The sequence below is a fragment of the Megalobrama amblycephala genome, linkage group LG14, assembly GCF_018812025.1.
Source record: "Megalobrama amblycephala isolate DHTTF-2021 linkage group LG14, ASM1881202v1, whole genome shotgun sequence".
NCBI classification, from domain to species: Eukaryota; Metazoa; Chordata; class Actinopteri; order Cypriniformes; family Xenocyprididae; genus Megalobrama; species Megalobrama amblycephala.
This window is the reverse complement of record NC_063057.1, coordinates 11,208,169-11,225,144: the sequence shown is the minus strand read 5'-3', so window position 1 is coordinate 11,225,144 and position 16,976 is coordinate 11,208,169. Positions and strand designations below refer to the sequence as shown.

Sequence of the window (16,976 nt, the reverse complement as noted above, 5' to 3'; positions counted from 1 at the left end):
TCGTGGGCCCCCTCTTTCTCTCCCACTTCACTTCCTGTCTGCTTATATCCTATCATAATAAAGGCAAAAACAGAAAATAAATCTTTGAAGTGCCACTATTATGCCTTTTTTTAAGGTTCCTAATATTGTATTGGAAGTCTCCTACATGCAAGGTCAAAAAACATAATATACATTTAATTTCACCTGAGATTTCAGTCTTTTGTAAACGACTCGTTTGAAGCAGTTCAGAGAATCTGTCTCTCTAAACTCCTACACTGCTCTGATTGGTCAGATGGCCCAATCCTTTGTGATTGGTCTACTGCATGCACCGCGCCCATTGCCATAACTGAATGACAGCTATCAATTCGCAAGACATTGTATATACAATGTATGGACAGAAAAGATGGCATCGATTTTACCGTATCAATTCAAGCCCGAGTCCGATGATGAAATGTCTGAAGTGGTCGATCTACCAGAAACTGATTCGCAATAATGACTGGAATACGACGTTTCTCTATGGTAAGTGTCACCTTAGTTATGTATACGACGTGATAGCAGCATCACTGTTATACTTTATGTAGGTGCACCTGTGGGAACTTTATCAGAATGCCAAGCAAAGTTGAAAACCTCTAATATAAGATAAACATTTAGACCAGATGTGTACAGACTTTTTCGTCATAACTATTAACAAAGAAAAATGGCTATATCATTGTTTGACATTACAAGGGGTGTTTACTGTTTACAGAGAGAATACTTCAACTAGATAGTGTGGACTAGCATCTTAACGCCATTTTCACGCCACTAAACATGACGTGGAACAAAACGAACTCTGATTGGTTGCTTTACATGTCAGTCAAACGTCCTCTTGGGCGGTCCTTAGCCAATGAAAGCTGCGATAGAGTCCAGACCTTCTTCCGTCAGTCTGAAGGTCTGGTTACGCGAGACTAGCAGGAGACATACAGACTAGGGTGTGCGTTACACAACATAACATACAAAACTACAAATTTTGAACGATCGCTAGAAAATATAAACAGCAATTATTAATCATACTTAGAAGTTGAGATTCAGAGGAGCAAGCTGGCCAAATAAACTGGGCATTGATCCATATTTTAAGACCAAGCGTTTTGTGAATCCTGCGTTAAACTCCCAGAGGTTTGAGAAGTCATCAGTAAAATGATGGGAACACAACAAAAGATTGTACAGCTGTGGTATTGTTGAAAAAATGAATTTTCCCTGGCGTCTGCGCACACAATAAGTGGGCGGGCAATATGTTAATGTTTCGTTGTGACGTCACAACGAAACGGCTTGGGATTCATTTTACAAACAACTCGTTTAATTGACTCTGAGTCGACTCTTACTTTTGAGAGAAAATAACTTTATATACGGTGTACTTTCAGATTTAAAACTTTGCAGGATGTTTTCATTCACTTAGAGCTATGCTACACACTACATGAAAGGTCATTTTCAAAAATCCATAATTAAAAAAAACAATAACCAGTATGAAATTATTGCGCTAACTATTAGTAAGATTTTTAAAAAGCTGCATTAATACCTACAAAAGCAGCATAAAACAATGTATATATAGCTATTCGGATATTGTTTAACATTAACCAATTACCTACACAACCAACATGACTTCAGCCGAAATAGAAAATTGTTTGAGAGGAAGAGCAAGTTATTAGATTTTGATTAAAGATTACAAAGGAAAGCATTTTTGTTTTCCTTTGAATGACGTGAAATGATGAATACTGCACTATTAGACCAGGAACATGGGTTGAGAAAGTAAATAGGGTCAATTCTGATTTCCTGTTGACTTCAAAGTGAGAGCTGATAATTAGAAAACTCAAAGTTGTATGGATGCATTTATCAAGTGCCTTACTACAGCACCAGATGCTGCGGCGGCTGAAAGAGCGTGAAAATGTGCTTACAAAGTCAAAATGAAAGTAAATGAAGTATAAAGGAACGTTTAAACAGTGACACGGGTGAAAAAGATTTGAGCTCTATTTTGGCAACACAGCATATTAATTTGTCTGGGGCGATTTCCCACCTCACTTCATTTTAACACCTTTTGAGCATGCAGTGATACAATAACTTTAAAGAAGCAGTCGTGGATGGAGGGTGTTTTTATGAATGACTAATGTAGATTGTTCTGTTTCATTTCAGAGAAGGGATGAGTCATTATGGTTATTGGACAGCTAGTCAACTATTTAAGCAGCGTGTTGTGCTTTATCTAAGTAAAATCTTCTCATAGAAGATGATCTAAATTCATCCCCTATGCCGATACAAATGCATATTTTTTTTGACTACTGTGTTGTGACTTTTTAACATCAAGGTGTATTTTCACGTGCATTGCATTTATTAAAATAGATTTGGAAATTGTTATTGCATTACATCAAAAAGTACAATAATTCAATGTTTTTTTTCATTTAAATAAGCATTAAAGGCAACAAAACAAATACTATATGTATATATGTGACCCTGGCCCACAAAACCAGTCATAAGTCGCACGGGTATATTTGTAGCAATAGCCAACAATACATTGTACGGGTCAAAATTATCGATTTTTCTTTAATGCAAAAAATCATTCGGTATAAAGTAAAGATCATGTTCCATGAAGATATTTTGTAAATTTCCTACCATAAATATATCAAAAACTTATTTTTGTAAGTAATATGCGTTGCTAAGGACTTCATTTGGACAACTTTAAACGTGTTTTTCTCAGTATTTAGATTTTTTTTGCACCCTCACATTCCCAATTTTCAAATAGTTGTATCTCGGCCAAATATTGTCCTATCCTAACAAAACCATACATCAATGAAAAGCTCATTTATTCAGCTTTCAGATGATGCATAAATCTAAAATTGACCCTTATGACTGGTTTTGTGGTCCAGGGTCACATATGTATTTGTGTGTGTGTGTGTGTATATATATATTATGTATTTCATTAAATATATTTTGGTTATGAGAATTTTTTGTGGTAAAATGTACATTGTCATAAAAAAAAATGCACAAAAAGGCAAAAGTTGTAGTTAATAATCAGTTAATAGTGTCACCAAAAATCATAATGGGCTTAACATAGGCTTAATTTTCTTTAAGCAAAAACTTATCTTGTGTCTGTCTTGTAATTTTGAGGTAAAATATGACCCAGACATGTTTTTGACAGGTTTCATAAGATTCACCCACACAGTAAAACATAGTAGGCGACGTGTATCATCTTAAAAAAAGAAATGTTTGACAGTAGTTGGTGGTATGACTTCCCATTTCTGAGGTAATGCACTGATAGCGCAACAATCAAACTCATGTATTCAGGTAGATGTTTGGCCTTTCATGAGAAAAGTAAACACACATGCACATCTTTTTTTCTGTCTCACCAGGCTCATTCTGCAAATACCAAAGCAATTAGAAAGGAGGAAGGGGAAAAAAACAAATGCTTGCATCAGAGAGCAGAATAGCATTTGTCAGGTGTCTTCACGTTGCCACGACAACAGAAGCAAGAGAATTATTCCACACATCTTGACAGATGACGTCACTCAACCTTCTGCTTGTGCCTTATCTGTCGGCCTCAGCGAGGAAAGAAAAACAAACAACTGACTCCATCCGTCACTCACAGCGGTAAAACACCTTAACACGGCTCACGCGGTCCACGGGACGAGCTGAGACACCTCGTGTGCCCTTCATACGCTCGGCCCGAGAGGCAGAAGCAGCTGTGCGATTCCTCCGTGTGCCATAATTCTTACTTTGTCGACTTCCTGAAAGCTCTCATTCAACCCAGCAGCTGCGGTGGACGTGGTTCTCATTAGAATCGGCCTGCTCTCTCCCACAGAGCTTTTAACAAGCGTCTTGTCTTTCTCAGGCCTGAATGGATTGCTGATTGGTGTCATTGCACCATGAGCTGAACCCAAGTGAAGTCCAGCCCTTCTGATGAACCATTGATCAAAGAGAGGATGTGAGGAAGAGGGGGTGAGAAAGAGGAAGGGCGTCCACCAAGAGAAGGGAGAGCTTATACATCAGAGATCAGGTCTGGATTCCAGCTTTCGCTCAATCGACCCTATTTAGACTCATAGCCAATAACAGGAAGTAAAGACCGAGCAGTGCAAAAACACTTTCTTAATCAGTGTTTTTTTATCTGCGAATTCTTAAAACAAGATAAATTTACTGGAGAATTAAAACTGCGTAAGATATGAGGATGAGAAGTTTATTTGTCTTGCCCCATTGGCAAGTGGTTTTATATTGTTTTTAGCATAAATTCAACAAGATTTATTGAAGTTTGTGCTTAAAATAATTTGCCAGCAGGGTATGAAAAATACAATCAAGATTCTTTGAAAACAAACAAGAAGTATTATTCATAATCCTATTATTTTAAAGAGTTTTGCTTCTCAAGCACATTTGTCTTGTTTTAACGATGTTTTAAGGACATTTTTACTGGTAAATAAAATACTTAAGAAAATGAAGATGATGATTAATTGTGTGCACATAGAGATTAATTATAGTTGTCTGCATATTAAGTTAGAAAAAATACACAATTAACTCTATACTGACTTCTTAGTGTAAACGTACTAGTGTTTACTGTCATTCTGTTTGGTAGAGATGTTAAAAATAACAGTACTTCAAAACCCAGTCGATTCAAACATTTTTTCTACAGTATCTCTAATACCTGCAGCTTTCTATTATGTCTTTAAAGAGATATTTCACCCAAAAATGAACATTTTTACTCACCCTCAAGTTGTTCCAAACCTGTATGAGTTTCTTTCTTCTGCTGATCACAAAAGAAGATAAGTTGGTAATCATTTGCGCTTTTCCACGGATCCACGGCAGTAGAGGCGGCGCAACTATAACGATCCGTCTATAATCCCATCAACTTTGAAGCAGTACTAAACTGCAGTAGAAAAGCAAACTGAAAGTAAAGCGAGCCTAGCTATACCATGCTGTGCGAGCAGAGTTGTACCATGCAGTGGAAAAGCGCCAAAACAGTTGACGGTTGCCATTCACTTCCATAGTAGGAAAAAAATACTATGGAAGTCAACCGTCTGGATACCAACATTCTTTAAAATATCTTCTTTTGTGAAAAGAAGTGAGTAAATGCCTAGCCCTTTAATATTATTATCAAAAGAAAATATTGAGGGGAATATTTAACTTTAATCTTATTACTCACTGGTTACTTGAGTAATTAATTGAAACACTTGAAGCAATACTTACCTTTTTGGAAATACTCAAAGGTGACATTTGCTTTAATTTGTTAAATAAATCAGTCAATAAATAAATATTTTACTTTTTAAATAGAGGGTATGTTCAATAGCAAATTAGCTTTTGCTGTGGTTTTAAAATTGATAGAAGGATAAAAATTGATAAAAATGGTATCTTGACAACCCAACTGCTAAGTCACAAATCATATTCAAATGACCTATTTTGCATTGCCATTGGAAGTTTTATACATTTTAAATAGACAAAAATATTATTTGCATTTTCATTTTCATATTATTTATCTAAATGCATGAGATCAGCCTGGACTTTTTCCGGCTTTAAACTGCACCAAGGCTTTTCGCTGCTTTGGCATTGACCCTCTCATATTGAGTGAAGATCATCCGGTGTTTATCACACTCTCCCAAATTCAATGGCAAACTAATGAGCAACTGAATGGATCAATGTCTGTCTCACCATTTCAAATGCATTACTTGTCTTATGGCTCAGCTTACAAAGATTCCCTATGATTGATCTGCTCCAAAAAACAAAAACCATTTCCCACAGACAGCAAATCCAAAACTAGCAACACCACATGATTTGGGAGTGAAATAGCAGCAGAAAGTGTTTTGAAAAATTGAGCCGTTCTTGATGACTTGAACTCCAAATACTGTGAATGAGGAGGGAGTAAAACACAATCGTTTTGGTCATTCTTTTACCTCATTCCATCTTTCACTTCACTGCAGTGTGCAGTCCTTTGGTGGTGAAATCATCAGTACTCCATTTTCAGGAGACTAATCTGCGTGCCAGAATATAAATTGGGCTGCGAGAAGGAGGGAGACGAATCGAACGAGGGGGGAGGGGCGAGGGAAGACAGAGTGTCATTTCCTCTTGACTAACAGCCCTCGCCGTCTATTCTTTATCCCTCCACTTCTGCTTGTAATTGCACAAAGCAGCTGCATTCATCTGACTGGACATTTTACCAACAGTTCCACTGCAGTTCTCTCACATCTGTTCTCTGTCTTTCAGGTGCAGCATTACTACTGGTATTTTAATCAGCGTCTCGGCTGCCTCCAACCATCCTCCTCCACTTCCCTGTGCGGCAACCCCCACGCCTCCGCTTTGTTCACCTCGCAGGGCTGATTGTGAGAAGGAGACCTGTGCCAGGCTTCATCAGGGAGAACAGAAAGACAAACAACAGGGCTCACAATGAGTTGAGGTCGCAAAACATTCGGCGATATTAATTCTGCGGTGCGGTGCCACGTGAAACACCGACATTTATCAGTCCCGCGGAAATGCAGACGCGCTGTCAGCTGAATATTAGAAGCAGGGCTTGTGCTTTCTAGCATTCAGGGACAAATTATAACAGCCCTACAGCAGTGTGACAGGAAAATAATTATACGTTTTAATTAGGAAGAAGTATTCTGGTGGCTTATTTCCAGAGTGATTTCCAGGCATGGTTATAAAATTACAGATTTATCAATCTGTTTTCAAGTCAGCCTAAAATGATATTCGCAATTTTTTTTACATAATATGATATTAGCAGGTGAATTTGATGATTTTTTTTTTTTTTTTGGATTGTAAAAAGTTGGCATTATACAGCAGAATATTGCCAGATGTTTGGAGGATAGGGTTAAAATAAAAAATAGTGTCTTGACTTGACTTGACTTGACCTGAAGACGAAAGTTGTTTCAGAGGCATTATATAGCAGAATATATAATGATGAATTGCATAATAAGACCAGGACCATGGATTAAGAAAGTAAAAAAGGGTAAATTTTGATTTCATGCTGACTTTAATAGCATCTTAAATGGTTTTAAAATCATGTGATTTAATGTTTAGATAGAAGCGGTCTCATTTCGAAGGCCTGAGGTCACATTTGTCTGCCTCATATATGTCATTGAGGCTGCCTCATTTCAGTAAAGTAACCATGATATTCCAAAGTTATAAAGAAATTACAACTATTTTATAATGGTTACTTTTATGAAATTAGTCATCCTTTTTGCATGGAGCGCACTAATCAATCAATTAAAGATGCCATCGAACGTTTTTTTACAAGATGTAATACAAGTCTAAGGTGTCCCCTGAATGTGTCTGTGAAGTTTCAGCTCAAAATACCCCATAGATTTTTTTTTAGAACTGCCTATTTTGAGGCATAATTAAATATGCGCCGATTTAGGCTGTGGCTCCTTTAATTGCTCGCGCTCTCCGCCCCCTTCCGAGCTCTCGACTCTATTATTGCATAAACAAAGTTCACACAGCTAATATAACCCTCAAAATGGATCGTAAGTGTAAGTATGGTATTTATTTGGATGTTTACATTTGATTCTGAATGAGTTTGATAGTGCTCCGTGGCTAACGGCTAATGCTACACTGTTGGAGAGATTTATAAAGAATGAAGTTGTGTTTATGAATTATACAGACTGCAAGTGTTTAATAATGAAAATAACGATGGCTCTTGTCTCCGTGAATACAGTAAGAAACGATGGTAACTTTAACCACATTTAACAGTACATTAGCAACATGCTAACAAAACATTTAGAAAGACAATTTACAAATATCACTAAAAATATCATGGATCATGTCAGTTATTATTGCTCCATCTGCCATTTTTCGCTGTTGTCCTTGCTTGCTTACCTAGTCTGATGATTCAGCTGTGCACATCCAGACGTTAATAATGTGTAATGCCTCGATCATGGGCTGGCATATGCAAATATTGGGGGCGTACATATTAATGATCCCGACTGTTATGTAACAGTAGGTGTTATGTTGAGATTCGCCTGTTCTTCTGAGGTCTTTTAAACAAATGTGATTTACATAAGAAGGAGGAAACAATGGCGTTTGAGACTCACTGTATGTCATTTCCATGTACTGAACTCTTGTTATTCAACTATGCCGAGGTAAATTCAATTTTCAATTCGATGGCACCTTTAACATATTTTAAACAAATTAACTCCACTCCAATCATGTTTCAATAGGTTGCTTAGTTATTTTTGTATATTAACCTATTAAAAATGTGTTAAATAACAAAAGCATATTTATAAAATAACTTAACTTAGGGGGCGTTTACATGACACTGTTTTCAACTAAAAACGGAAAACTTTTTATGTGTTTTGGCCGTTCATTTACACAACAACAGCGTTTTGGAGGCCTGAAAATTTTGAAAAAGGGGTTTCAAATTGAAAGTTTTTGAAAATGATACTGTTATCATCTCTGTGTAAACTATACAAATGCAAATTTGTGAAAAAGCTGATATCATGCGTATGCATATTACTGTCTGTAGGCACATAGTTTTTCTTTAAAAAGTATCACCAATTAGCAACCTGTCATGAATAATACAGTGTTTTTAGTGGTTTTAACGAATTTGTGTGAAAGGGGATCGTTTTGACAACGTTGTTGTCTGTACGTGAAACTTTTCAAAAACACAATGGCTTTTCTGTTTTTAGTACATCGTTGTTGTGTAAGCGTACCCTTAAATTACTTTCTTGATGCATTGATGTCCATCAAGTTATTCTTAATATCCCCTTTTTTCTTATGTTTTTTCAACAAGTTAATAATTTTGTTGTCATTATAACATATATCAATCAATCTAGATGTGTATTTCATGTTACATTACTCCAAATGTTGCATTTTGTGATGTTAAAAATAGCCTCGAATAGTCTAAATATGCTTTAAAATGGCTCTATTCCTTTAACCGAAACACAGTAATAAACCCAAAAAAATGTCTAAGATTAGTGCACACACTCTACACAAAACTTCAGCAAAAGCACATGTTATTCATTGAAGAACCATGTGACATCTCCCCAGTCGAAGAGCTTTCATGGTGAGATGAAAATGTCGATATCAGCCGCTGTGGTAGCCAATGATCATATTAGCATAATTTCAAACAGCAGGGGAAAAGTGATATAACTCAAGCTGTTATCAAGCAGGGTGCTAATTTCAAGTCTGTCATATCTTAAATGCACAATTGTACGTCTTATTCGAACTAAGCGAGAAATATTCTCCCCGCACTAATGAGGGTGCTTTACACACTTTGAGGCCAAATCATAATCTGCTGGTAGTGGGCTGAGTCCAGGCACTCTGTCAAGTCACATTCCACTATACGGATATTTGTTGGAAATGAAAGCCATAACAGAAAATTAAAAGGGAGGTTATTGGATACCTCATTTATTTCAGCGTAGTTCCTCCGAAGATCTTGAATGCCTCCTGGCCTTTAAAATTACTGAACACTTTTCCCTTTCTCTACAATTTATTGAAAGTCACACCCAATTTCTGTGATATAATATGCCTTGGAATAAAATCATTGTAAGAGGAAATTCAAAGCAATAAAATCTCCTTTGCACAGTCTATTCCTTGTTCCCAGGAGATGTACCCAGCATCCCACCCCAACACCTGTGTATTTGATTAGTGTCAGCGCTCGAGTCCCAGTGCGGCTTACTGTTTGAACCGTGAAGGTGTGGCGCCTTCCTCCCGTGGCATCCAATTTAAACACTGAAAACAAGGAAGCCAGATCCTTTGAGAACTCAAGAACAATCCAATCCTTGTATTTGCTCTAGCTTGCTAACCAAGAATGGATTAGGAGGGCCTTTCTTTTAATAAGATGAGATTTAATGTCCAAATGTGCAAAATAAAGTCTCATTTGAGATCTAAAGGTCACACTGGCCCGGTCCATAATCCGTTTTTGCTGCTAACTGCATATGTATTGTGGTTTCTCCCATCTCTGTTCTCTCTCTTTCTCTCCCTGTTAGGTTTGCCTGTATTGATGGTGGAAGGTTGGATCCCACTCTCCTGTCGCTGTGATTGTGTTCTAGGTCTAAAATGTCTTCATCATCCCTGATGGGTGTCCCTCTGGGAGGTAGGGACAGATGGTGGACAATGAGATGGGTTGGCTGTTTCTGCATGATCTCACCCTCCTCTCACACTCTCACTCAGACTCAGACAGACTTTTTCAATTTTCCGCAAACTCCAGATGCCGCCATCTTTCGCATCATTTCCTATTTCTGGTCTCCCTTTCCATTGTGCAGGTTTGTCTTTCTACAAACTTCAAACATAAATCATTTCTTCTGTGCTGCAATATGTTGCTACAATGTGAAATCTTCAAGAATGATATCAGTGATAAAAGTAACATACTAGCGCAGTGCTAATCAATTCTTAAAGGTGAACTGTCATATCTACACAAATCACACACTTCCAGGGGTCCTGCAAAACCTGAGCAACGGCTATTGTGAGAATAAGAGTGCTATAGTCATTTTTTATACCAAGAATTTTTTTTCTACAAAAAATTACATTTTAGTCATTGAAAGTGCAAAATTGAACGAAATATTTAAACATTTTAAAACACATTTTTTATACTGACTAAAACTAATTTCAGTCACCAAAAACTACATTTTAGTTGACAAGAGAGTGCAAAATTATGCAAAACATTCAAACATTTCATATATTCATTTCACCATCAACATTTAAAGGGACAGTTCACCTAAAAATGAAAATTCTATCATCATTTACTCACCCTCATGTCGTTCCAAACCCGTGAGACTTTTGTTTATCTTCAGAACACAAATGAAGATCTTTTTGATGAAATCTGAGAGCTTTCTGTCCCTCCATAGACAGCTACGCAACTAAAACATTGATACTTCAAAAGGTTCATAAAGAGATCGTAAAACGAATCCATATGAATTGAGCGGTTTAGTCCAAATTTTCTGAAGAGACTCGATCGCTTTATATGATGAACAGATTTAATTTAGGCTCTTTAGAAAATTTGGACTAAACCGCTCAATTCATATGGATTCGTTTTACGATCTCTTTATGAACCTTTTGAAGCATCAAAGTGGTAGTTGTGTAGCTGTCTATGGAGGGACAGAAAGCTCTCAGATTTCATCAAAAAGATCTTCATTTGTGTTCTGAAAATGAACAAAAGTCTTATGGGTTTGGAACGACATGAGGGTGAGTAAACAACAACAGAACTAACCCTTTAACAAAATGATATTAAAACGTGCATTCGTTTTTCATTGTGTTTTAGTGCATTGTTATGGAAAGATTCACAATGTGACATTTTATATTAATAAAATTTTTTAAAATATATATTTACTTGAATTTAAAAAGTTTTTCTTGTCATATTTTCGGAAATAGATTAAAATGATCAACTAGATGTGCATTTTTTGTCTCGTCTTCGTTATTGCTGATAAAAAAAAAAAAAAAAAAACTGTCAACGACAAAATTAACTGGAATCATCCTTCGAATGGCTTACTTTTAGTTATCTTTGCTAATTAAGCTGGAGTCTGTGAAAAAAAATTTAATATAAATTCCCACCAAAAAATACAATAGCAAGCTTAAATGGAGCATGTTTCATTCCCAATGAATGACTTTTCCCCTCTTTAAGCCTTTAAGTTTTGACCCCTTATCTGTGCACTACTGTTTTGCTCTCTCATACATCATTCTATTCCTCCTTCTCTCTCCCAAGAGAGGATCCTGGGTAGAGACAGAGAATAAGCTTCCTCTGAGAGATGGGCAATGCCATTATGAGCGCAGTCAGCACATTTCATAAAACGATGTGCTTGCAACCCAGATAATGATATGAATAATCATAAAAAAGAAATGTAACGGTAGCATTCACACATTTATTTATAGAGACGCATGGCTATTGACTAATATTTACCAAACAAAGCACGCGCAGATAAAGAAACAGCTGTTTATCTGAGCAATACATGTTTTCAACTAAAAAAGTCAGCTAATGACAAATTGTTCTTCACTCTTCATTATATCTCAGACGCACAGGCAAACTGCTTCTTGCATCATCACCCGTCGCCCAAGGTGAATGGCAGAGATGGTGTAGAATAACACTGCATTATTCTATCAATGCAACCCCCACCCCAAATCAGCACGCAGTATGTGGCTGGCAGGTGCCCCAGAGAGTTAAATGAGCTTTTGCTGATGGTGCAATACACAATCGGCTGGTACTGCACACAGTCATAACACACAGCATTACAGGGGCACCTCTTCACCACAAAATCCCTGTTACATAATCGCACACACATATTAGGCACAGGTACCAGCAGAGGTGACACGATCCAAATAAGCAGAATTAAGCTTGTTTTTATTTTAGAGGGCATTTTGTGCTGTTACTTTCCCAAACACACGCACATTTGCAGACAGAGGTTAGCGTGTAACCGGAGAGTAAGCGAGTCTCAGCAACTCTGGGCCTATTGTTTTGGTGTAACTTGACTGAAGCACAGCCTACGGTGTTTGGGCTGACATAGTTTGAGGCACGGGATATATTTATAGACATCCTTGTGTGTGAGTGTGTGTGTGTAGCTATTAATATATTCATTACATATGCCTCTAACCATTGAGGAGTAAATTAACTTAGTTTGGTGGAAGATAATAAGTCCCAGAATGTGAGACTAGCCATAGGGCTTCACACCTTCATATGCAAGGGACTCGTCGCTCCAGCTAATACTCTCCTTTTTTTTTTTTTTTTACCTGTGCACATGAATGGGGCAGTATTGACTATAGTGTGGGCCTCCAGTTTAGAAGGCAGGCATCAATTTGTGTATGTCTAGAGTTTATGAAAATGTTTCAGCGTTTTAGTAAATATTGCACTGCAACCCAGACTTGCTATTGCACTAGATTTGCTATTCCTGAAGTAATATAAGTGCTTGCAGGATAGCAAAGAGTAGTGCTAAAGTTTCAAACTCTTAAGCTGCCACTTTATATTTGTTGGCTATGGATGGTCAAATAAATGCGTGACCACAATTCAGACTAATGTCACCATCACAGCTGTTGCATTTCGAATGTTGAATATTCAAATATATTTGATTCACTCAGTGTATGTCAATGGCAAATTTTAAAACTTCAGTTAAAATTTGTTTAAAAAAATAGAGATCAGCTGATATTGTTTTTTATGACCAATACAGATACAGATAGTTTCTAAAAGACAATTTATCAAGTGAACGATCACAATTTGCAAAACAAGTTTTTTTTATTTCTTTAAACAAAAATCATAATAACTAGGTAATTTTTAGAATTTAGTAGAATATATACATAATATAATCATATAATAACAACAATAATAGGTTCTTTGGGTCAACCGATAATTAATTAATCATTATTTTATGTAACAGACATTCATGCTTAAGTTGTTGCTGTTATTATTATTATTATATAATTGTTGATGTTGACTTATGAATGGCTGTTATGTAAAATGTTGATTGCTTAGGCTAATTATCAGTTGACCCCATAACTGAGCTATGTAGAAAACTGTGAATATATGCTAAAAATATTGGTGAAACATCCTATTGGTTTATCTTAAAAGATATGCTGTTTATAAATCAAAAATAGATAGCAGTATTCAGTAGTTTAAACAGTCTTTTAAGCGATGCAGGTTGAATTTATTTCTTAAAGGATTAGTTCATTTTCAAATGAAAATTACCCCAAGCTTTACTCACCCTCAAGCTGTCCTAGGTGTATATGACTGTTCTTTCTGATGAACACAATCGGAGATATATTAATAAATATCCTCTACTTATGACGAAAGTGTAAAACTCTCGCAGTTCAAAAAGCTTACGCTATGTCCTACGCCTTTCCTATTCAACTTACGGAAAAAGCTCAACTGATGCAAGGCCAGTTCAGTTTTTTTCGTAACTTGAATACGGAAGGCAGTCACCGGAAGCTAGATATTTTACTTCATAATTTGTTAAATATGGATATTTTTTTATATATATACAAATGCATCGCTTTGCTTCAGAAGGCCTTTATTAACCCCCCGGAGCCGTGTGGAGTACGTTTATGATGGATGGATGTGGATGGAGGCATTTTCTTCAGCTCATACTCGTTGGTCCCATTCACTGCCATTATAAAGCTCGGATGCGTCAGGATATTTATTAATATATCTCCGATTGTGTTCATCAGAAAGAAGAAAGTCATAAACACCATGGCTTGAGGGTGAGTAAAGCTTGGGTTAATTTGAAATTGAACTAATACTTTAAGTTATATTGTTTGGGTTTCAGAAAAAACCTTAATCAGAATTTACACTGCTACCTTGCAAACACTAAGAATATAAGATTGATATCACGTCTGCACTGATAGACACAAAACATCACTGTCCTACCTTTTCGAATGAGGTCCTCGATATCTTGATCAAATCCAAGCCGATGGCATTTGCTCCACAGCCCCATGTTGGTGGAGTTATACTGCCTGCTGCACTCATCGGCGGCGCTCATGGCGAACAGCTGCCGTCTGTTCCGCGCCAGCAGCAGCTTTTCCTCCCAGCGGTCCAGGCGCGAGCGGCTCGCCCGCAGAGGGAGGCTGTTGTTGGGGATGTAAATAAAGCCCGGGTCCTTCCGGCGGCTGGAGAAACTTCGGCACCTCTCTCGGTACCTCCGGGCGTCCGTCTCGTACCAGTGGTCGGAGCAGATAGCCACGGCCAGCATCCCGAGCGCGCAGAGGGACAGAGACAGACCGGCGTAGAGCAGCAACTTCCCAGCAGCCATGCTCGCGTTCGCTCAGAGCCGCGTCAGCACCACAACAGCTTGGAGAGCTCCTTGACGTGCACCCGCATCCCGCCGGGCACGCGGACAGAGAGAACTGATATCAGTCGGTGCAGTGGAATTTGTTTGTATTGAGGACCTCGAGCTGAAGCCCAACAGAAAATATAAGCCTTATTTAACGTCCATCCGTAGCCCTTCCCATTCCAGTGAATGAAACCATACGAGACGATTCAGTCCAGTCCTCGTTCACGCGAACCAAACCTTTCAAAATAAATAAATAAATAAAAATAACCAATGTTATAGCCTACTACATTACACCCTCTAGCCTACTTGAGCTTCGTATCAGTGGCGTTTCAGTCGAAACCTTATTAGCCTACGCAATATCCCAACATACCATTGCGTCACCTAAAGATTTCGAGCATCTATAGGTATGCTGCATATTAAAGACAGAATGCTATTCATTTTGGGGGGTCTGACCCGAGATTTGAATCCCCCAAAGGAAGACAGAAAATGTGTTTGTGTGTGGATATTCGAGTATCAGTTGCGTTTGAAAACGTTTCAGTAACCTCAAAAGTCAGATTACAAGTTTGTCAGAGCGCAAAATTTCATCTGTGGCCAAATAGATGCTAGAGAAATCGCGGTAACCATAGCAACGGTTATGCGCTTTCCTTTGCAATCATCTAAAAATGTCAAATACTGCCAGTTTAGTTGAGTATTTATCGTCATTATATATTAACATCACAAATACAGCTTAACAGAAAACGTAGGGGCCTAATTATTGTAGGCTTTGGCATAGCTAATTGTCGATTTGCTAAATGACAATATGCGCTGCTCTACCTATAAAATTCCTTTAAGAAGTCGAACATTGATGACCGAGTGCTTTTGATTCATTTAAAAAGAACCGAGTCACCGAGAACCGAATCGGACTGATCACGCTGTATGTTTCAATCAGGTTTCAATTCACTAAAAAGAACCAGCTCATTAAGGGTCATTAGTTCGGGAGTTGGACTATACGCTCGTGTTAGGCTACCTAATGTTTTTAATTCACTTAAAAATGAACCGAGTGATTCTCGCGCACAGGTCGCGCGCAGATTCGGTAAATACAGCGAATATTAGTAGCCTAATGCAGGAAACTGTCTGTCAGAGGCTGAAGATGAATTAACGACCTTAATTGTTTTAATTTTAATGACGTTAAATGCTGAAGGACCGTTAAAAGAACAGAATTGGATGAAAATGGTCCGGTTCCGGTAATGAAACCGGTTCTGAATAAGAACAGGTTTTCGGTTCCCAACCCTTCCCATCACATTTAGGCTACTGGCGCTGTGACAGACTATAGATTTTTTGCTTTTCCGGTTTATGTTATATATCTATTTCATAGAAATACACCATCGCAGTCAGATTCATTTTCTCATACATTCTCTCTGGAATATGTAGGCTAAGATGCATTGAACAAAACATTTATCACATTGCTGGCTGTTAAAGAGAAAATGTAGCCTATTAAGATGACTCGACATTAATCCAATTAAATAACTAAGCGTTATTTAAATCAAATTTATAGTAATTATGATCACAATAGTAGATCATTGCTGTAAAGGAATGTTTAAGAATAATAAGGTACAGCTATGCTCTTCTAGCATCCATTGCACGGGCCCCGTTTCTAAGACTGATAAAGTAAATTCAATTCTGCACTCACCCCAATTAAAGCTGACAAAACGGGTTCACTCCACTCCAATAATGCATCTCCAGCCCATTTTCCGTTTGCAGTCACTGTATGATACGCTGTACAGGATATGCACTGCCAAATAAATCCTATTTAACAGCGACACACATTTAAGCTATAAATGCTTTGCGCAGGACAAATATCAACCCGTTCAACGACGCCGCATCTCAAAAGCTTCACGTTTAAATGAGTGTATCGATATTAGAACATTTGGCGGATGGTGCATCCTCCTCGGACAATATGGTCCCAACATCCTCCGTGCATGTTGCCTCTGTCTGGGAAAAACAGCGGTGATGTCATGCTGTCAATATGAGATGTTCATTGTTTATTAAAGCGGCTTCTTAAAGGAGTCGCACTACTGCTCTTGGTTCCGTGTCGAACTGTAACTGGAGTTGCATTGCTGGCATTCTCTCTTAGATTTACACTTACTGAAGTAAACTAGTGTCTTTCATGAATAAATAATCAAAGGTTTTGCAGAATCTTTCATTTTGTCATTCTGCATCATCAGAGCTATAAAATGATACTACACCAGACCAAAAGCCTTCCATAAAGGTTTGTTATTTGAAACCACTATGCACTGTCCAGAACCAACAGCAGTCAGGTATATTGCTGAA

At 37.6% G+C, this 16,976-nt stretch overlaps 1 protein-coding gene across 2 annotated transcripts in view; it reads right to left on the bottom strand.

The window, feature by feature from the left end:
• The window catches only part of tmem178bb (transmembrane protein 178Bb), a 102,790-nt gene extending 85,814 nt beyond the window's left edge, over positions 1-16,976 (bottom strand). Inside the window, exons 1-2 of one of the 2 annotated variants that reach the window (XM_048156981.1) lie at positions 16,336-16,976; positions 14,264-14,695 (exon numbers count right to left, since the gene is read on the bottom strand). In XM_048156981.1, coding sequence (XP_048012938.1) covers positions 14,264-14,645 — 382 coding nt within the window. In that variant the 5' untranslated portion in view covers positions 14,646-14,695; positions 16,336-16,976. Of the gene's footprint in view, positions 1-14,263; positions 14,904-16,335 lie in introns of both variants that reach the window. The other variant, XM_048156980.1, reaches the window with a different exon arrangement.